Source organism: Oryzias melastigma, linkage group LG17, assembly GCF_002922805.2.
Source record: "Oryzias melastigma strain HK-1 linkage group LG17, ASM292280v2, whole genome shotgun sequence".
Lineage (NCBI taxonomy): Eukaryota > Metazoa > Chordata > Actinopteri > Beloniformes > Adrianichthyidae > Oryzias > Oryzias melastigma.
In genome coordinates this window covers 28748544-28771741 of record NC_050528.1, presented here as the reverse complement: position 1 = coordinate 28771741, position 23198 = coordinate 28748544, and the positions used below count along the sequence as shown (strand labels likewise).

The 23198-nt window shown below is 37.2% G+C and overlaps 1 protein-coding gene across 1 annotated transcript in view; it reads left to right on the top strand.

The window, feature by feature from the left end:
* LOC112151977 (piezo-type mechanosensitive ion channel component 2) overlaps window positions 1–23198 on the top strand; it is a gene marked incomplete at its 3' end in the record, with an annotated part of 96189 nt that overhangs the window by 36905 nt on the left and 36086 nt on the right. The window contains 8 exon segments of the mRNA XM_024281161.2: window positions 1733–2015; window positions 5110–5323; window positions 11315–11489; window positions 16687–16803; window positions 17169–17204; window positions 20048–20165; window positions 20727–20896; window positions 22947–23177. Of these exon segments, the coding sequence (XP_024136929.1) occupies window positions 1733–2015; window positions 5110–5323; window positions 11315–11489; window positions 16687–16803; window positions 17169–17204; window positions 20048–20165; window positions 20727–20896; window positions 22947–23177 (1344 nt within the window).

Here is a 23198-nt window from a genome sequence, read left to right as displayed (position 1 = left end):
ACATAAACACTGGAGCCCCGGTGTTAAGGGGGTTAAATTAGGAAAGTAGAGCGCGTCTCGTTTATGGGTTTGGATGATTCACCAGGAAATCTGTGTACAAGAAGACCTTTGTGGTCATAAAAACTCTTGAGGGGAAAGTTCAACGGATTAAACATCTTCATGCATTTCTGTAAACATGAAGCAGAAATGTCACGGCCGGTTTAAACACTTTTAATGAGGAAATTCAAAGTGAACATAAAAGTGACAGATCGCCGCTTACTCTACACTCACAAACTCTTAAAGATTTTTACAGTTTTTAGAAACATTCTTGAAAATTGTTTACTCACAAAAGTTAGTTTAGGTGTTCCTTTGATGAATTTCCTTTCTCCACTTATAGCGTTTTCCTCTGGTTTCCTCCCACAGTCCAAAGCTATGTGTCAAACTCAAGGCCCAGGGGCCGGATCCGGCCCTCCAGATCATTTATTTTATTGTTATTATTGAATAAAAAGTAAAGAAGTGAAAGAAAAACAGTCACCAAACCAAAAGAAACAAGTAACTGATACAAAAATAAAACAAAATGTTTAGCAAAAAAAAAAAAAAAAACAACTTGTAGAAATCTATTCGTAACTCCTTAAACAAACTTCTTCAAACAAGAGTGGAATTATCGATATCTGTGGGATGGTATCGATCTGATACAGGTACCAACGTGAGATCAATACTTTTGATGTTTTGGATCAATCCGCCCAACACTAATTGAAACTGAGTAGTGTTATTTTCTATTTCTCAGATAACACATTCTCATCTTCCAATTGGAGATGTGTCCTTTAAAAAAAAAAATAAAAAAAAGAAGAGAAATAATAAAACTTTCTGAATGAATTCCTTTTCTGTCTCAAATAATGGTAAAAATAAGTTTAAAAGTTCTCTTTTCATTAAAATAAGAATAGAAAATAAGCAAAGTAGAAAAAGAGTAACATCAGAGTAAAGTTACTTTTCTAGTTACTTTACATAGTTGTCATTATTTCTTGTTTTTAGGACAGTTGTTATGAACAGATCCTTGTTAAATGAGAAATCCTTTTTGCAGCTGCATTTGTTCACTTTTCTTTTCACAATCCTGAACCTCAGTGAAAGAGACGCATGCAAGAAAAAACAAAAACAAGTAATGCTTTGTCAGCTCTAAGTGGGATTAAAGAGTCACTTAAGTGAAGGGTCGTTTCTGTTTGCACTAAACTTCAGAGGCTTTTAGTTTGAATACAGACATCCATGTTGAGTTGATTAGTTGGAAAAGAACCTTTTGTGTTTCTCTTTATGACTCAGCTTTAATTAAATCCATATTCTCTGTTTCTGCGTCTGCTGAGCCTGGCACAGTTGGCATGTTGCCCCTTCACTCAGAAACCTCTGAGATTCATGAGCCTGTTCCCCGTCGGTTCAGCTAAAATGTAGATTTTATTTTAACCTGTTTTGTTCTGATGTAACATGATCTTTTTTGTCAGGATGGTTGGATTTAGTGACCACATCAGAGGTGGTGGAAACAGATCCACTCCAGATGATAAGATGCTGAACATTCTTGTTCTCTGTTCTGCTCTGCTAAAATCTGTCCTCACAATCTGAGGTGAAGAACACAGAGGATAGGTGGAGGTCGTTGTGATGATACTACCTGAGGAAGCGGTTTCAGCACCATGGAGAGTTCTGACTCCTGAACAGTGCTGTCCACCTGACAATACTGACCTGCTGTGTGATGCCTCTCCCCTGCTAGGAGGAAGAGGAGAAACCGAGCCTGGACGACGACGACGTCCTGCTGGAGGAGGAGCTGGAAGCAGGCTACGAGGCCGAGGAGGACGAGGACAACGAGTATCTGTATGAGAGAGAGGAGGAGGAGCAGGAGGAGGAGGAGGAGGAGGAGGAAGAAGCAAAAGAGAGCACAAAGATGAAGATTCTGCGTCTGGTGGCAGAAGTTGCTTCCAAAGTAAAGGAGATCATTGGAAACTTGATCACCACGGCGGGGAAAGTGGTGGTCACCATCCTGCTGGGAATGACAGGTGAAAGTTTTGACTTTATATCAATGACAAAACAGGGTTCTTTGTTTTAATAAAACTTTTTTTAAGCTACAGGTCAGCTGCAGAAAGTACTTTTGACCCAAGTAAACTACACAGTACTGCGCTGAAACTCTGTACTTTAAAAATTAGAAAAATCTCTGCAGATCTCTGCAGCACATTTGCTACTCTGTCTCCTCTTCTGCGGGAGTTTATTACCTTTTTGAAATTAGTCTAATCCCTTCTTCACCCACTTTATCTAAATATCCACAGTCTTGTATTGTGAAGTGTTCGTCTGCTTTGCTATTTTTTAAAACGATGAAGGAACATCAGTTTATCCAAAATGTTTGTTTGATTGAACATAACTGAATGAATCCTCGTTATGAAGCTTGATGACGTTCAGGGTTTATAATTAAGCTGATCGTCACATTAACTGTTCTGTTATGTTATCTGCTGCTATGAATGAGTGTCAAGTGTCAGAAACAAAAAGTCCAAAAAGGTTTTCTTTTTTTAGATTTGATCCTTAATTTTTTAATAACCATTTCAAATTTATTTAGTTCTGTTATGTGCTTTACTGCTCACAGGTTATGGTTCAGTCAGGATAATCCACTCTTTTTTATTATGTTAAACATTGTTTTATATGCATTGAAAAGACCTACATATATTCATATACAATAATTTAAATAAAATGAATACAAATATATATTTTATTTTTTATAGAGGGATGTTGATAAATTATATTTGTCATATTCCTGTTAATTCATCCCCTTCTCTAAACTTCCATGGAATTTATTTTATTTAGTTCCTTCCACGTCTCTCTGAAACGACGTCTCCAATCCAAATGAATTATTTTTAGAACAGTTTTATGCTTTTGTGAATTGAGCTGAGCATGAATAATTATTGAGTCAAATTATGGTGAGTCAGTTTTGAATAATGTGCATCTGGAAAGAAGAAGACCAAATAAAAAGTTTTATATGTTAATGCCTTACAAGGAGAAATATGAATGTCATTGTCTTCATTTAGTTATCAGAATCATTATACTCCAAACTGAACTCAAGGTGGTCTCCATCTTCAGATGCATCCTCTGAATTCACTGTTACGAACTTAGATTCTTGTCAAAAGTCAAAACATTTGGATCCTGAAACTTTATTAATGAGGCCAAAACAATTCATATGCATGTGTGTGTTCGTGCACACCTCCACCTGCCCCTATGAGTTTAAGACAGAGGTGAATTATTTCTCCTATTTGCAAAAAATCAATAGTTTTTGATCTTTCCGACACTTTTTAGCCTCTATTTTAACAGCAGGGTTAAATTGTGTTTAAATGTATGTGTGTGTGTGTGTGTGTGTTGGGGGGGGGTTACAAGTATGTTAACTGAACCTTTTTATATCATATGCAGATGACACTAAATAAGCCGAGCAGCAGAAGTTTCAAAGGAAAAAAAAGTGTTTTGTTTAGATTTTTAAATTTTATAATCAATTCAGTTTATTGTCATTGTAAATTTCACAAAAAAACGAGTGCATGGCAGTCCTCTTCTGGTGGATTTTTAAATAAATAAGCAATAAAATTAAATAAAAAAAACATACAAAATCAGACACATCCAAACATACATTTAACCCATGCATGGCTCCAATGTAAACAGTAAAAAATGTTAAAAATTGCATTTAAAGGCACCCAAATTCTAGCAAAATGTAAAACTGTGATTAAAAACAGTTTTTAATCTATTTGTCCTTGATTTAATTGTTCTGTATCTTCTGCCTGAAGGCAGCAGTGTAAGGAGATAACGGGTCAGTTTGACCTAAAACAGGGATAGACAACTCCAGGCCTCGAGGGCCGCATTCCTGCATGTCTTCCAACATACCTTCCTCTGGGATGTTGTAATTGGCTGGACACACCTGTACCAGGTAATCAGTCATGAGTAGGGCTTGGATATCTGGAAATTATGCAGACACTGCAGCCCTCGAGGCCTGGAGTTGCCTATCTCTGAACCTAACAAGAGGGTTAAAAAAAAGATGAAATAATAGCGACAAGAAAAATTGCATTAGCTGTGATTTTTGCTGGGTTTTTGCTTTTAAATGGTGTCGCAGTTTACTTAAATGCTGAAGGGATTTACTGAAAATGCACAAGGTTTTTGCAAAATGTTAAATTTGGTAAAAGACTGGAAATTTCATTTGAGAACTATGAAAGAGCGCTGAAGTTGACCTAAATTTAAAAAAAATGTAGTTAAATTGCTTAAAAATCCCTAATACATGCCACTTTAGCAAAAAATATTTAATCAGTTGCTAAAATATGAGCTAAACTCCAATTAGCCAATAGAGTTAGCTTGTTGCTTCAATACTAGCTAAACTCCAATATAGCCTAAAATTTTCCTGTAAACTAGATTAGACATTAGATTAAAACATTAGCCTGTTGCTAAAATAGGAGCTAAATTAGCATATAAAACCTCAGTAGACGCCAAATTAGCCAAGCTAACAGATTGCTTAATTACTTCTTTACCTTTAAAATTTTCTAAAATTCCTCGGTATACTAAATTAGCTAAAACGTTAGCATGTTGCTAAAATAGAAGCTAAACTCTAAATTAGTCTAAAATACCCTATAGCAAATTAGCCAAAAATGTTAGCATGCTGCTAAAATATTAGATAAACTCCAATATTTTATAAATTTACTATAAAAGATAAAAACACAGCCCGAGAATAGATTTAAAAGCTTGTTGCTAATCTACTTAAAATGTTGAAATTTAAAGATTTTCTCATTTATTTTCTATGGGGCCTATTTTGCTCAATATTAAAAAAAAAACTATAAGGTTTATGAATACTAAAAGTACAAGCGGTAATGTCCTGAACAAGCTGAATTACTTGATAGCAAGACTTCTATTAAAACCTTTTAAATATAACTTTAAATTTCAATTTCTTTCATAAACTTATAGACTCAGTAATATCTAAAAGTAACTTTCCCATTAATAAATCAAATTATTATCTAGATTTAGCAACTTCTACAGTGTTTCTGGATCTTTCTGTGGTTCCATGTAAGTACTAGGAAAAGTTTACTATTACATAAAAGTTTAGATTCAAAGGTAATTTGTTTCTTTTCGTGTTCTCAGGCGTCATGCTGCCTTCCTTGACTTCATTCGTCTACTTCTCCATCTTCCTCTTCCTGTGCACGTGGTGGTCCCTCTGCCGGACCTTCAACACCCTCATCTTCAGCTGCATGTGCGTCCTGATGGCCATTTACAGCGCCGGACACATCATCGTGCTGTACCTGTACCAGTTCCAGTTCTTTCAGGAGTCCGTCTCGCCGCAGGACGAATATATCCGGTCAGATTTGCACACACGTGTACCATCAGAGCTTCTCACTCACTAACATGTTTCTCTTTTTAAAGATGATGAGGAAAAACGCTGAGTCAAGCTTAACCTTGAAATTAAAACATGAAGTATAATCTTTTGTGGGTATTGAGGTCAGCAGGTTCTTCTTCTAATTAACTAAAAGCAATGAGCAGAGATCATCATTGACAGCCTAAATCTGATAGATTTATCCCTCAGATTAACCACAAATAAAAAGCTGTCAGGAAACAGAAGCTGTTCTGTCTATGGAGTCATTTTTGGAGGAGAGCAAACATGGTTCATGAAAGCTTCCTGTCATCACAGCATTAGCTGCTTCAGTAACTCTGTTTTTGTCTGCACACCGTGTTCGAATCACAACAGCAAAGGGGAAATTATTTATAGCAAAAAGACTTGAAGTGCAGGAATCATAGAACTAAACACCCCGGAGTTCCCAGTCTCTAAATGAGCTCACAGCATTGTTGTTGACACTGATAGTTCAGTTTAAATCTGCACTTTGTCTTCAGAAAAGGCAGAAGACAGTAGTGACGGTAGGTGAAATGTGTGCATGCCCCGTCACGCTCCCACACCTCCTGGAGGAGGAACTCCCCACAGTTTGAGGAGGACCGCTTCAAGGAAAGGAAGCAGACCAAGTATGAACAGCGTACGAGTTCTGGACAGAGACTGGATCTGAGCATTAAAAACATCTTCACTTGTTGGGGATTCAAATTTTATTTATACATTATGATGGGGGGATTTGGACTGAATCCTCTTCATTTGTTTCTTTTTTCCCTCCAGAACATCACTTTTACATTTTCTTGCCTGTAATACCTCATCAGGAAAACCTTTAACATTTGAAATATAATCTGTTGTTTTTGTTTTAGAATTTTTTAAAAGAGTAAACATTATTTAAAGCTGAATTAGGAAAAGTCAAGCTCAGCGTATCGATGCGGCGCATCAAACCGAGCTGCAGAGCTTTCCAGCATCCAGCCTCTTTTATTATGCAGGAGGGAGGAGACGATCAGCTGTCTGTGGTCGCAGCGGTGACATGCTGCGGTTGGACTAAAGCCACATTGTTGAGCTTCTTGCCAACATGTTCGTCACAGCTGTAATGAGAGCTGACTCTGTCAAATAAAAAGACTTTGAGTGAATAAATAAAGGAATGTTCCCCCAAATAGCTGCTTTTTTCACTCCTCCAACAAAACTCATTTTTTTAGGTTGATTACCTCACAATGTCTGGTCGATTCTGCTGAATCATGTTATAGTGAAGCAGGTTTAGTTAAAAAAAAAAAAAGCTAAATATCCCAAAACAAAATATTGCGTTGAAATGTGGCTGAAAGAAATCCATTTACAGCTAGAGATGTAACCGTTGAGCGTTGTTTGATAACGATGATAAAATGCTTGTCGTTTCATAGACTGAGAGTTACGATTTTTGTTTTGGACATCAGTGGAGAAGTTGCTCATCAACATTTGAATTCCAGCCTATCAACAGACGAGCTCTCCCATCAGAATACAGCCTCACTGAAACGAACAGACTCGACCACAGTTTGTTCAGTGCAGCGATACAGACTGAGGAGCAGCTTCCTTCAACAAACTCATTTATGGCACATTTGACCAAATATAGGTTGTATTTACAATTATAGCTTATGCTATGGTAACAAATTTAACTGTGTGAGATGGGGAGCTTCAGGCCCGGGCTCTGTGGCGTTTCTGGTCTCTCTTGCTTTCATTTAAAATATCTGACATTTTTGCTATGAGGCAGAAATTAAAGTAAAGTTATTTTTATGGTTGAGAATCTGCGTTTCGGGATCACTTATTTCTGTCTTCTGTTGGACTGTGTGATCACATTCTAGCTTTACTGAAGTCATTGACAGCCGGCAGCGCGTCGAAAAACATCCTTTGGTGGTTTCAATTCAAGGCCCAATCAAATCAAAGGTCTGAGCGTTTTATTCAAATGCGGACCGGTCCACGGGACGCGACTGGTGCAAATACCCTAACCAAGACCCGGGACCGCTGTGCGTCCAGTTTGGGGACCGTTGTACGTCCCGTTCCGTTGTGCGTCCAGTTTACGGGTTATGTGGAGTTCACACTGGACGCGGAAGTGCCACAAAGCGCCGCCCAGCGGCTTCCGCTCCGCTTTGTGTTTTTTTTTTTGTTTTTTTTTCAACTCTACAGTCTGTTTAGACACAAGAACATGATCACATTCGTCAATCAAGGCGTTTTATTGTGAAAAATTGGTTGTATTTTGAAAATAAACCAGATTTTCTCATGTATCTTTATGTAACTTCCTGCCACAATTGACGCGGCTCACACACAAAGTAAAGCAAACGCAGAAACCATCCGCTGCACCGCGCGTGCCCTCCGCGGAGGACCGTGCCGCTCTGCGCCTGGTGTGAACGACGCCATAGGTTAACGAGGGCGCCGAATACAGGCGGCCTACGTTCCCGTGTGAACCCAGTGTTAGGTTATCGGCAGCAGACCCGGACGTTGGGGAGCCGAAATGTCATTGGATCAGGCACGTCAAATTTTCAATTGGTCATTTTCACATTAATAGTTTTTTAATCTAATTTTCAGTATTTTTTTCAAATTTTCAAAAAAAAAATGTTTTTTTCAAATTTACAATCTCTTGTTATCAAATTTTCCTTTTTTTCAGTTACAAAGTCTATTTTTCAAGTTTTCAATCTGTTTTTTTGTTCACTTAAAGCTGATCCTTATTTGTCCATGAAGATCTTCACTTCCTCGTCCCAGCTGACCTCCGGATCACAACATACATTTTTATGGACATTTTTATATAGCAGTGGTGAAGATTTATGCTAGTGAGAGACAGAGCTATCATACTTAGACAGGGGGGGATGAGGGCAGGGCTCCTCAGCTTCTAAAGCCACGCCCTCTCAGAGGAGATTTGGGAAACAGAGGCTTCATATCAACATGAAAAATGGCTTTTTAAGATATTTATCCTATGGGAGTTTGATTAAAAAACTTCATGATCATAAGTAAAACAATACTGGGAACGTTTTTTTTTTTTTTTTTTTAAATTGTCATAGTTTAACATACTCGTGCTGCTTTTCTCCTTCAGAATTACTGGAATTATGTTGATTGTGTTAACGATTAAAAACTTACATAAATCATTGAACAAAAACACTGGAGCTCCAATGCAACAAACAGTTTTTTGCTTCAGAAACTCATTTTTTTTGGGGGGGGTTGCTCCTTTTAGTATATGTTGTGTTTCTTTGCACAAATAGTAGGTCAAGTATTTCACAATCTTGTTGATTTAGTCTGAGCTGGGGGGTTTCTGTCTACTTTCTGTGAAAACTTGGGCATGATGTAATGTTAAAAGAAACCCACTTCCGTTGAGCGCACCTTCAGGGAAACTCTCGGGACAATGGCCCGCTGAGGGCCGGCCCTAATTGTCCGTGTTGACAGTGGATCGGCCTTGTTGCAAGTCTGCTGTTGATTGAGGCTGTTGAGAGGCTCCAGCTTCCACTCCACTTCCTGTCTGTCCGCCATACAATGGAAGTCCCAGTCATGTGACCAGCCGGCCTTCCCCAGCTGTAAGAAGAAACCGTTCAGGAAGTGTGCTGGGGTCGGGACGGTGGTCAGGGCTCCGCGTGTCATGAAGGAAGGACTCGAGAGGCTCCTAAATCTGAGCTCTTGTCACACACACGTCAGCACAGTTCCTGAACAGATGAACTCTGTTCTGCTCGGGAGGAAAAGAAGTGAACCCTGTGAAATCCTTTCAGGACAAACAGATTCTCAGCCTCACTGCATTGCTCAGATTCCTGGGGTCCAATCTCTTCCTGTCAGGGTTCTATCCAGACTTCTGTCAGAACGGCAGCTTTCTTAGATTTGTCTTTTATAGTATTTATTAGTAAGACATTGTTCCCACTTGTAAACGTAAAAATAGTAACACAAACACCTCACAGAAACAAAGTGAGGCTGAACTTCAGATATGTGTGAGCAATGCTCTGCTGGGAACCTCACATCTGAGTAATCTACTCGCTGTGTTTATGCACCGCCCCCCCCCTGACCCGAGCATTACCTCAGTCTGAGAACACACCCGTGACAGCAGATAAAGGTGCCTCACCAAACCCTAAAAAGCTGCTCAGGAAAAGAGGAAAAGCAGCTGCAGTGGGGATTCCGGGTCTGTGGAGTTCTGGTTATATTTGGTCCAGTGTGGTGTTTGAGGATGTGCCGGGGCAAAGGCCAGAACGCAAACGTGTTGGAGAACACGCCGTGGCTTTAATGCTCAGTACAGTCTGTTTACATGCAAGTTAAAGATGCCTAAAGGTAACTTTAGCACAAGGGAAATAGTATATTTCACATAGCTCGTAAAAAAGTCACAAAATTAATTAGCATAAAGCTGTACTAGAACCACATGAAACTCAACTGTCCCTGAAGAAAATGGAAACTATTGATTGATACGATAAACCACAGCAGAAACGTTCATGAAGCCCGTTTACCCCGTTTGGAGATTATACTTGCAGAGAGAGCAGATGGAGGAGAAAATTCACAGTTTGTGAACTACATGTCAGTGGGGACAATGTTGGAGTGATCAGGATTCTAACTTGTTTTCTTTGTGTTTTTCTGCTTTTTGTCTCTGTGGAACAAAAGCACTTGAAAAGATCGGATGTTTTGAGTTTCAGGATGTAACGATTCTTCGTGAATCGGTAAAAAAACGATTCAAACTCGTCAACATGTTAATCATTGCAGAAAATGAAAAGATCAATTTGTCTCGGCCTGTGCCTAAATGTAGAAATGCAGAGCTGATGACATTTCTTCATGCAGGCTCTCTGTCACCTGTTCGTTATAAGTGCATGTAACTTCCATTATCCCTACGAATACTTCATGATATACTTTCAAACACGCACGACAATGTACGTTCCATTGATGTCCACTGTAGTGGCTGTACGAGTCTCAAAGACACTCAAAGACACTTGGGTGCTCCACTAAAGAGGCAGTCACTCTTTACAACCTTCCACGGATGGACATGGACACCCAAAAACCCCAGAAACGAAAAGTTAAACCTCACCCAATTGGATGCTCTTAACTAATGCTTACAGGTGTCAGAAATTCTTGGAATTCAATATATGAATTTAAAATGTATATCTATTTATGCTTTTAATGGATATCCAACAGTATATTTCAAATTAGTATCTTACCAAATGTTTTTTCATTTTTCCCCAATAGTTAAGGTCTTCTTATGCTAAGTAGAATGTCTTGATAGTAAGAGTAACTACATAATTACATAATTATGTTAAAAAGTTTAGGTTTTGAAGTTTAAATATTGACGTTCTGATAGCTTTTTGTACTATTTTGGAATTTACTAAGATTTTTTAGGTTGTTCTGGAGTTTAGATAATATTTCAGCTCCATGCTAGCTGTTTTGGCAAATTTAAGCTTTTTAAAAAGTTTTTTAGGCTATTTTATAATTTAGGTAAAATTTACAGTGTAGCTGTTTTAGCTAATTTAGGCTTTTTGTAGTTTTTTTAGGCTATTTTGAATTTTAGCTATTTTTCAGCTATATGTTAGCTGTTTGGCTAACCTATTTTTTATTTTTTTGTTTTTTAGGCTAATTTGGCATTTAGCTAATATTTTAGTTGGCTATTAGTTGCACTGTTTTCAGCTATCAGCTTCAGCGATTTCAGCCATTTGCTTAATGGTTTTTAACTAAAAGTGTCAGCATCTTCAGCTATCAGCACTAGCATCTTCAGTGGCCAAATTCTGCTAAACACTAGCATTATCACAGGTAATGCTATATATCTAGTTAATAATTATTTAAAAAAGTTACAGTTTTAAAAATGTATTTTAATGTTTGATCATTAAATATTTATCCTGTTTGGCCAGCGACCTAATGTGTGTTTTGGGTTTTGGCCCCTTGTGCGATTGAGTTTGAGACCTCTGGTCTACATGATTGTATAGCACATTTTTCATAAGAATTACAATGTTTATTCATTTATCAACGATCCTGCTCCTCTGTTTCTGTCTGCAGAGTGTTTGGCATCTCCCCCATTGTTCAGAGCAACTGCAGCTGCACATGGAAGCTAACTGTGCACAGCGATCGTAAGTGGTACCACTTTGTCAGCCCCATCATGCTGCTGGTTCTCTATTACACCTTGGCCACACTCATCCGTCTTTGGCTGCAGGAGCCCATCGACCATCTGATGGTGAGCCCAGCAGACACACCTGCAGAACACCAGTGCAGGCCGTTTTACAGCTAAATGTCTTTTCCTGTGATATCAAAACACACTGTCGTCCTTCAAAAGTTTCTGACTTCTCTGTCAGCATGTCTGATGCCTGTGGAGAACAGCAGCTTCACTGATTCTTTTTGTCTTGTTTTCTACTGATGAAGTTTTTTTCAGTTAACATAAAGATCAATCTCTCAGGAATGTATAACCTACGTAGCTCACAGGTCTGATATTTTCTGACTCTGAGCTGAAATAGATTCAGATTGGATTAAACGGGCTGCCAGGTAGATTTGTGATGACTGAAACGGTGCAAATAGAAATTCCTGGACAATCGATTGCTGTCTAGATGCATCTGCTGTGTGTAGTTTTGGTGTTATCTGAGACACTGCTGGTCTAATTTTGACGAAGCATCGATGGAGAAACCTTCTTGGAATAACGCTGCTGTGCTGCAGGTCATTTACGACAGGCAGCTGATTCACGGCTGTGGTGTTGGAAAAGGCTTTTGTCTTTATCTGCTGGTTGTACGTTCTGTCATTATTTGGTGGTGTGAAGGAACCTAATGAAAGAGAAAGGAACTTGAGGGAGAAACTCAATATTTAATTAGCAAAACATGAACTAAACTGTGAGAAACCAGAGTAAGACAAGAAAAAGAAGTGAAGATCAGGCAACCAGCCCCTGAAAACCTGAAAACTATTCATTTATAGAAACTAAGTTAGGGTGTCCAACTCAATCACACAGGGGCAGAAAATCCAAAACACACATTAGATCACATGATAAACATTAATTAATCACATAAAAAACATGAAATTGTTAAAACTTTCAAACTTTAAAAATTTAACTTTTTTTTTAACATACAGGTAAATATGAATAAAAACAGGCAGGAATATTATCCCAGAATAAATCAACTTAAACCTTAAATAACTTTCAATATTTTACCCCCATAGTAATATATTCTGTCAAAAATATACAAGTTAAAATTAAATAAATGTTAAAAGAAAAGACCTTCAAACTTCTGTACTTGGATGTCATTTTTTATTAAAAAAAAAATTGAACTTATAAAAAGGGACGCCACGATTAGTCGACCAATTTATGTAATATTTGATTAGTCGGTACTTTATATTATATGGAGTCAGAGTGTAGTCAAGTGGAAAGTTATAGTAAGATTATGCTAGTTTTTTAGGCTATTTTAGAGTTTAGCTAATATTTCAGTTACAGGCTAGCTGTTTTGGCTGATTTAGGATTTTTTTTCTTAGTTTTTTTAGGCTATTTTGGAATTATTTATCTAATATTGCAGCCCCATACTAGCTGTTTTGGCTAATTTAGGCTTTTTTCATGTTTTAGGCTAATTTTGGTTTTTAGATAATATTTCAGATGCATGCTAGCTGTTTTGACTAACTTAGGCTTTTTTCTACTTTTTAGGCTAATTCGGCATTTATCTAATATTTTAATTGGATATCAGCTTCAGCATTTTTAGCTATCAATTTCAGCATCTTCAGCTATCAGCACTAACATCTTCAGCAGCCAAATTCAGCTAACAGCATTCACACTAGCATTATCACAGGTAATGCTTCATATCTAGTTTTTAGTTAGTTTAAAGCTAAAGATGGTTAAGATGTGTTTTACATCCACTTTGTGCATGACCCGATTAGTCGACAACTGAAATAATCGTTTGTGGCAGCACTACTTATAAATTTCCCAAAAGATTTTGCTCTTCATAAAATATATCCTGTCACAACAATACAAGATAACATCTGGCTGTTAATAATAATAATAAAATAAAATGATCTGGAGGGCCGGATTTAATTACCCTGCTGGGCGGATCCGGCCCTCGGGCCTTGACTTCGACACGTGAACCAAGTAATCAACAAGCATTTGATGATACCAGAAATCTGGTATGGTGTTACCTGTGAGGAACTGATAGGAATTTAATATTTCACAACAGTTCTGTGAAAATAACATTCTAAAAACTAGTAAAAACTACTGCTGTCATGCGATTCCTTTTTTGTGCGATTCATTTGCCATCAACTGTAATTATTTAATCTAATTAATTAATTGATTAAATTTTTTAACCTAATAATTTCTCTGAAAAGCTTCATTTTGAGGTGTTTTATTTAAGTTTGTGAGGCAGTAAAAGATAAAAATAAAGCTAAAAAGGTCGTTTTGTTAAGTCTTTTTTAAAATTATAAACGACCTTTACTTTGACACCACTGAGAGGTCATTTTTTCCCATCTTGAACAATTAACATTTTAAAAAGCACTAAAAATACATATTAGAATGTTCTAATCTAATTTGCCATATCAAAAAACAGTAGGAACACTTTTCTGAGCAATCCAAAAAATATTGAACATGAACTCTCAATTAATATTACAGCAAGACAGTAGAAAAGACATTTTATAGTTTTATTTAAACCTAATGGGGTGAATTTGATAATTTTAAATACTGAGGTCAAGAAGAAAAGAAATAGAGAATCTAAGATGGAAGAAATGAAACACCACGGAGGAATTTAACTATTGAGACTTAGTTATGGTTTTTGATATAAACTTTAGCTTTATCATCTGGACCAAAGTAAGTGAAAAGGGGTGAACATTGACTCTAAAATGTTGTTTTTACTAAACTTCTCATGACGATCATCTTTCTCAAAAAGGAGCTGGAGTGGAGCACGTGATGCACATCGTGTATTAAACAGTTCGCTTTTCAAAAAACAAATTAAATGTAAAAGATATAACAAGACCGAAGTTCTAATAATTTACTAATATTTATTTTTTTCTTAAGTGACCATGGTGTGAGCAGTATAACATGCTCCTCCAGGTGTGCAGAGCACAGGAGTAATCATCCGGTGCAAAAATGAGATTAACACGATTAATTAATTAATCGCAATAACTAGATAATTTGACAGCTCCAATAACGACTCAAATCAGTGGCTGAATTCTGACATTTTTTAATAATAATAAAAAAATGATGTGGCAAATGAACAGTTTGTTATGTGAAGTGAGTTCCTCCTGTGAGGAACATCAGTGCATCATCAGCAGTGTTCCCATGCAGGCCGTTCCTCACGTGAGGAACAGCTGTTCTCCAAAGACACAAACCTGTTAGTTTATCGTCATGTGAGAACAGAACAGATTTTTCATGTTTACATTTTCTGCTTAGGCTAAAATAAACCCTCCTGATCCTTTGATTTGTGGTGGGCTGGATCCAGTTAATCCAGCCTTGGACTGAACCATTGCTGTTGAGGGGACTGTCCTCCTCTTTCTGAAATATTTCACATGATGTTCCACTTCCAGCTTTCCTCACTCCAGGGCTCGAGGCGCAGCTCCTCCCTCTGGTAATAGAGTTATGGATTAGTGCTTTTATAGCTGGATCAATTTCTCCCTGAGAACCTGTAGGGCTGTATACATTATTGATCTGTACAGAGGAATGTGTTTTCACATACTCTGACACTTTAGATTAGAGGTTAACAATAAAGAATGATCACTACGTAAATCAGCTGACTTTGTGGAGATGTCAGATTATGATGGACGGATCTCTACTGAGATCACTGTACATGTTGCTCAAAGTCTAATATAGAATAGAACATTATTTATTACGCTTAAAATTCAGGGATTTTTTAGAATTTTTGGGAGAAAACGCAAAGAAACATTCTGTGTTTTTTAATTATTTCAAACTATACAAACACAACAGGCAACGCGCATTCTAAGCAAAAGTATTTTTGATGTTAGAGGAGGAAAAACATTCAAACTAACCTTTAGTAAAACAAATATGTACTTTTTACTGACTTTCTTGTAGCATTTTGTAAATATGATCATGTTTCAGAGAAAAAGTTCTTATGTTTGAGAGACAAAAGCTTAAAAGGCAGTGTGTTGTAAAAAAAACAAAAAAAAAACGGTCTTTTCTTGTTTCATATTTGAATACAAATGATTCAATGACCACGAAAGAAACATCCTCACTTCTTTTTAAAACAACAAAATATTTAAACAAATGTGACAGTGCTCAGCAGGTAAAAAAAAATTCTGTTGTTGGAAAATAAATAAACCATTTAACCTTCAGGACTATGTATTACTACCTTCTTCGGAGTGCTTTATCGTAACAGTCACATTCATGCACACACACATTCTACTGTTGAATATTGGTACAAACCTGTAACCACCACGTGGACGACAGGTCACAATATGAAGTTTTGCCAAACCTAAAACAAAACTGCTGCAAGAGTGAGGTTAGAAATAATGTTAGTCTTTTAGAAGTCTTAGTGGACATTTGCTTTAATCCCTTTTATTACTAATATCATTTAAATATTTCAGTGCAGATTGTTAAAGAAACTTAACTTTTGCTCTTTAGTCTTTTCTTTTGTTGAGCTCCCCTTGTGTTTTTTTTACTACACTTAAAGTTTCATTAAATAAACTTATGACTTTACTGATTTTGTCTTTACACCTTTTTGAGAATTCTTTAACCTTTTAACTACCCCCAAAAAAGAAAAAAAAATAATCAAAAAGTTTTTTTTCCTGCTGCTTATTGCCCCTAAAGGGACATCAAAGTAAAAAATAAAAATAAAAATTGAAGTGAAATGTATTTATTTTTTGTAAAGATACATAGAGGTTTTGTAAAAGTTACTATGTGTTGTGCACCAGTTAGTGTTTGTTTTTACCTTCAATTTTTAGAAATAAAAATGTTCTGGTTAGTAACTGCTGTGCACCAGTAACTAAAAAAAAAGTTTTTTTTTCTCAAAATTGAAGGAAAAATTTGTTTGTTCTGGTTATTATCTAGTGTGCACCAGTTAGTAACCACAAAAAAATATATATTTTTACTTCAATTTTTGGGAAAAATAATGTTTTTTGCTTCAATTTTTTTCTAGGGCCTCCGTACCTCTGAGAGTAATACACACAATCAATATTTTTAAAAACATGTTTCTTACTGTTTGGTTGAGCAGGCGGTTAAAGGGTTGCCATAAGAAAAGAAAGCTCTGCATAAACACTTGATGTATGTTTTTCTTGGCATTTCCTCTAAAGATTTTCTATCTGCGACGGCCAGGATGACTTGTAACGTTGTTTCCTGTGTTACATTCTTCAGTACGGCGTCCAGCAGGAGCGCTAAAACCAAACCCCTTGAGAACGCCGCGTCTGCTGCGTGACAGCAGGCAGAGTGCAGAGATGAGACACTAAACCATCTATCTTTGTTTTTCCAGGACGACACAGAGGATGACATGTGTGAGGAGGAGCTGTGCGACAACAAAACCAGCAGCTCTGCCAACAGGAAGAGGCAGCTTTGGTGGGGATCACGCCAGGGCACAGATGAGAAAAATGTACGTCACCCGAGATGGAGTTTCCACACAGCTTCAAACTTTATAAAGTCTTGAAACAGCGGCTTTGTCCTCCTTCACTGTTAACTACGACGCCACAGAATGCAGCAAGCTACTAACTTTCACTGTTTCACATTTTAATTTCTGCAGCACTTACACACTTTCTGACCTTGTTTGAAGGTCTGCACCTCTGAGGTTTAACAGCTTTTAGTGTGTGCAGACACTGAGGAGCGATGGCTCAATTTATAGAGTAGCGCTGCAAGGCTTTGTTCCTGCTCATCAGCGACTATAAAGACCAAAGAGGCCTTTGACTTCAGCTGCACATCGATAACACTTCTTGCCTTCTATGCTCTTTTCCTCCGCCATAGCTCCTCTCCACCCTGGATGGCATCAGTACAACCGAGGTGCGGCCTCTCTGGATGTGTTCTTAAATCTTCCCGTCTTTACCTCAGAGTCTTTCTGCAAGGCAGAGATAACTGCAAAGTGCTTTTCACACTGCATCCTCATGTGATTGGCCCATTTTTTTGTTATTTCAAGGTGCAGCTTTTTGCTGTACAATAATGCCAAATAAACACGTCTGGTGAAATATAACACTCAGTAAAACCAAGCGGGCCACCAGCCAACACTGATCACACAGATTAAGGGGGGAGACTTTAAGGGTCTGCAATCTGAAGCTCTGGAGCCACATGTGGCTCTTCTACCCCTCCACTGTGGCTCTCTGGCTGAAGAAAAAATGAAATGATAGTAATTTTTAAAATTAAGAGTTACTGAATTGGCATTTATTTAATTTAAATTAGCTAAATTCATAAATGTGTGGCTGAGGTACACTTAGGTTTTTCCATCCCTGCTGACATAAAGACGCCTTGTTCGCTTTACACGACCTACAGAATGCACAGATTTTAGATACCAAACAAACATTTGGTAAAAAATATGATCTTTACTGATTGTTACATGTTTTTAATTAGATTAGATTAAAAATTGTTTATTTCAAGCAATCAAAAGAAAAAAGTAAACTCATGTGTAATACAATCAATCATCAGAAGTTTACATCCATAAAAGACAAGTCAAACTCAGGATAAATAGACATTAAGAGATTGCCTGAAAGGGAGTGGGAGGAAGCGAACTTATATAATCCCACCCCGGCTTGACCTTAACATTTCCTTTACGTGTATTATCATTATCCAGTTCAGAACTTAAGATCAGATATGTATATCTTTCCAACATAGATTCAGGTTATAAAGAATCCTCAAGTAACAATAAATCACACGACTATGTTAGTAGATATAACACTATTTCAGACTTTATTGCATATACAGACCTGTTATCAAAATTCAGACGAAATACAGATTATTTTTTCATTGGAAAAAAAAATCCTTAATTTGAATCAAGTATCAAACATCAACAAAAATATGCAGATTATTAAAGTATGCAGATTATTTTCCATTGGAAGGGAGAGAGAGATGGTATAAAGCAAGTATCATAGGAATGTAAACTGATTTTATTTTTTTTATACAAAAATCATTAAAAATAAATCAGGTAACACAAATTAAATAATGAACAGATAATTTTCATTAGAAGATTTAGTTAAGTATTTGTGTGTGTACCGATTATTTCTATTAGAAAGTCTTTTTTTTAATTAATCACACTTTAGGAGTCCAATTAAAAGCACATATGATGTTATGGTACACAACTATGGTTTTAGTAGCTATACATAAACGGCTCACTAAAGTAGACCTAAGGTATAAAAGGAAAAAGTGCCATCTTTGTCTTGCGTTGTTTAAATTTTTCATAGAAGTACATTAGCTGCACTGAGATAGCCCTTCGTGGCACAGGAAGGCTTTTATTTTGAAAGGAAGTCGCATGAATTGCCAAAAGTAAGAAAAAGGATTTTAAATTTAAAGGAAAATGCTAGTTTCTCATTGTATTTTTGTTTTTATTAACAAAGAGAAAATAATATAATTAGTTTATTATATTAATTCATAGCGGTATCGTATTTTCCTAAACCTAAGACTTTGACTCCTGCTGAGTTTTGATCAGTAAGAAACGGGCCCAGACGCCCGATCAAAATGACATTTACCTCTCACGTTCAATCATACTGAAATTCTGTCAAAAGAGATTTCTAAAGATAATGTTGCTGTTTTACCTCATTTACTTCTTTTCTATAATTCTAATTTTCCTGTTCATTTGTATAAGCATCCAATGTAATGAACACACACATATATATATATATATATATATATATATATGAAGCGCGCGCTTCTGATTTTAAGGCACAGGCGCTCCTCATCTCCGTCGTAAAGGACGCTGTCGCCGCGGCTGCTGTGCAGTCTTTGGTTCTGAATTAAAAAGAAAAACATTATGTTGAGCTGTACTCCAATGTTCTTAAATAAATGTTTTACAAAGTATGATCAGAAGTGTTTTTGATGATTATGGATCGGTAACAGACATCCTTCGGCTGCAGGGGAAGGGAGTTCTCCGTATTCGCGGATTTGGCATTTTCGCGGATTCCTCCAGTCCCTTACCTCCTCGAATAAGGGGGGGAAATACTGTGTGTGTGTGTATATATATATATATGTGTGTGTGTGTGTGTATAGGACTACAGCAAACAATATTTCTTTCTATGGAGATTCCAGTATAAAAGATTCAAATAAAATGTTATTATACACTCATTTCAGTTAGCAAGCCTAAAATTGGATCTCAATGTGGAGCCAATATGGTAAAAGTGAATTTTTCAACTTTAAACTTCAAATAAATTTTATTTAACTATAGAAATACATTTATTTACTAGTATTACTTTGAAGGAAATGTGATTCATAGATTTGATGAATCCTGTTTTTTTAATGATCAACAATTAGTTGTTTTTCTTTTTTTTTTTTTTTTTTTTTTTTTTTTTTTAAAAACTTCATTCCTAACATCATTAAACAAATACACTCATCAGTCTTGAGTATTTGCTTTTTTCCGCTCATTGAACAGATTCACTCAGATAACGGAGCATGTGCAGTGTGAAAGGTACTTTAACACCCTGTTGCTTCGCTACTCCATAGCATGATAACCACCAACAGAAAGTGAAACCAGCAAAGTTAATTTCATTATGCAAAATTAAAAGAAAGTGAAGTTATGTTCATGTAATTTGAAGTTACTCAATGATTTAGTTAAAGTGACTCCCTTTTGTTCTGATATTTGCATGAACCCATAGTAAGTTTGCCTTCAGACAGAGGCATTTCATTTAGTCTCTGATGACCCGCAGAATGTGCCTACCTCAAATGGGATGTCCTTCGACTTCATGGCCACAGAGAATGGACCGCCCCATCTGAACTTGTACTCTACCCCTCAATATAAAACGGACCAGCCCAGTGACGGCATAGGTGAGCTGCTTCCCATCCACAACAGAACCCTGACGGTGCATTTCCTGACATGCACAAGTGCTATTCCAAAATTATAATGTTTACAGTTATGGAACTGCACAGTTTGTATGCTGTATTTTCATCTATTTCTACATTTGCAGACATTTACACTGAGCTGGTTCTCAGAACAGTTTAATCGTTGAATGGGGAAGGTGCAAAGGTGATGAGATGTCTGTAAATATGAGGAGGTTAAGGTGTAAATAAATGACAACCTGAGGAGTAGTTTGACTCTGTTTTGGGCAATACTTCCTTAAAAAGCTGCTGTTGTTAATAGTGACTTGGACATATTCGTTTTTTATTAACTGCTTTAGGTTTAATGGAAGTCTTTCTGTTGCGTGCAGAAGCTCTGTTGGTGAGACATCATGATAGATGGGGAGTGAGCTTGGTCTTAAATAACGTTAAGTAGGCTAGCTTGTGTCGTGAGCAGCTATAAGTGGCTGACCTAAAAGTTTTTGTGTTGAAGAATGAGCTGATTTAAGGGATGACAGTCATGTCACTGTTCTCCTGTGTTCTTCTAAACAGAAAAGAAGGAAGAGTGCGTGTACGAAGTGTTTCTACCTCCAGAGGATTCGGCTGCAAAGGAGTCTGAGGATGAGGAGAATGACGTGAAGAAGAAAGGAGTCGGAGCCATGGTGAAAGTCTTCCACTTTATCATGAAACAAAGCTACATCTGTGCTCTCATAGCCATGATGGTGAGTCCGGCAGGTCACACATGTTCCTGTGCTAAACTACTGAAACATTTTAAACAAACTTCTAAGAATGGGTTGCCAAATGAAACTAAATGACAAAAATAGCCCAAACATGCATAATGAAAAATATGTCTATAATAGTGTCTAATTTGAAAAATATGACATAAATACTATATATATATATATATATATATATATATATATATATAATTTTTTTTACCAAAAAAGCTAAAAATGTTTATTTGTAATTGAATAGCTTTCTCTTTAAGGACACTCCTGGGCTTTTATTTTTCTAGGTCTAATAAAACTTTTTATAAAGTTAAGTTTCCCTATCCGTCCTAACTATTTTGATATTGACTTAAAGTCTCAGGTTTGTTTTGTGTATTTTGTGGTGCTAGATTTCTTTACAAAGAGGTCTAATTAAAAGGGTAAATTAAAAAAACATTTAAAGAAGCTTAATTAAAAGCAATTATGAGTGTAACGCCAGGTTTACATTGCATGTGGAAGTGGCGTGAAATGGAGGCCACTTCCATTCGCCGCTCTTGTTAACCTACGGTGTAGTTCAGTGAACCCCAACCTTTTTGTGGCTGCGGACCCGTCAGCCCACGAGGATTTATCACAAGTCACAGCGAAATAAGAACACGTGCTTTAAGCGTAATAATGATCATCATTTCACTCAGTCATCTGACATGTGTACATGTTGGAGGATGGATAAAACACATAAGGTCTCTTGATTTAGTTACATGTCAGAAGTGGTTAAAAGAAAGTTTATTTTACTGTTATAAGCTCATCTCAAAATAAAAAAAAAAAAAAACTTAAATACGTGAACAAAATGTAACCATCAAGTCAATTATTGATGCTCAACAGGAAACAAATCAGAATCCTCTGAAGCTCCATGCAAAGACTTTAAGTGAAACATTTTAACACAAAAACATTTTTCACAAAACAGAACTCAAACTCATGATTACGACCCCTCCCCCTGTGTGCGCTTCTCTGAAGAGTTCATCTGAATGTTTGAGCTTATTGGAGCATTTCTGTGTCCGTTCAAAAGATTAGATTCATTCGTGAAAGCCACATTTCTCTGAAACAGGCCCGGTGTGTGGAATGACCTGATCTTCTGTTCCTGCACTTATCCCATCCTTTTGCAAAGAAAGGCTCCACATCCAACATTTCTCGTGTTACATGCTGTCTGATTGCTTTCAGCGCTCAAGCTAATCGGGAGAATCCGGTCATTTTTCAGAATAAAAGATTTTTGACGGGTATGATTTATTATTTCTTCCGCGGCCCAGTGGCCATTGATCCACGACCGTGGTTGGGGATCACTGGTGTAGTTCACACCAGATGCGAGCCGGCCGTGAACGCGATTGTTCCAGCGTCTCGTCTATTTTTTGCGCAAGTGATCCGCGTCAAGGAAGTTATGCCAAGACACACAAGAAAATCCAGACAATTTTCAAAATATAACCAATTTTTCATTAAAAAATACAGCCATTGACAAATGCTATCATATTTTTGTATTTAGACAGACAGTAAACACAAACAATGCACAACACACAAAAAAAACAGACACTGAGACACACATACAACACAGATCAATGTAGTGGGGAGACTATGGAGCTAAAAAGACAACAAGAGATAGGCAGAGAGAGCAGTTGGCACCTGAGTTTGTCCATTAAGAAGTTTCTGTCTTTATAAACAATGACAGACACTTTTCATTTGAGCTTGAAGAGGCAGCTGTAAAACTAAGACAGAGAAGAAAATCGTTCTGTTCTTTTCTCTTGCATGGAGCAATTATCAGGTCTCCAGATTCCTGAGTTCCACATGGCAGAAAGACTGACAAGAAAAAGCTGGAATCATAAAATCTGGAACACACGAGTCAAAGAGCCCAGCTTGTGTGTAGATGCTAATGAAAGAATCCACCTCAAAGGCGTGGAGGAGAGAACCACTCCTCCTTTAGCATTATTAGTAGTCAGCCTGTCGTCCCTAATGAGCCTCTCAAACGAGCTCTGTTGGTACTGGATCATCACAGTTTACATGTCGGCCTCGTCTCCTGCAGGCGTGGAGCATCACATACGTCAGCTGGCTGACGTTCGTCTTCCTCATGTGGTCGTGCATTCTGTGGATGGTGAGGGACCGGAGGCGCTACGCCATGATGTCCTCCCCCTTCATGGTGGCGTACGGGAACCTGATCATTGTGCTGCAGTACTTCTGGAGTTTTGAAAGAGCTAAACCGGTGGCGGGGTTCTTTGTGGAGAAGAAGAACCCGTTCCACTCACTGTCATCCAAGGTAAACATGATTAACTTCTTT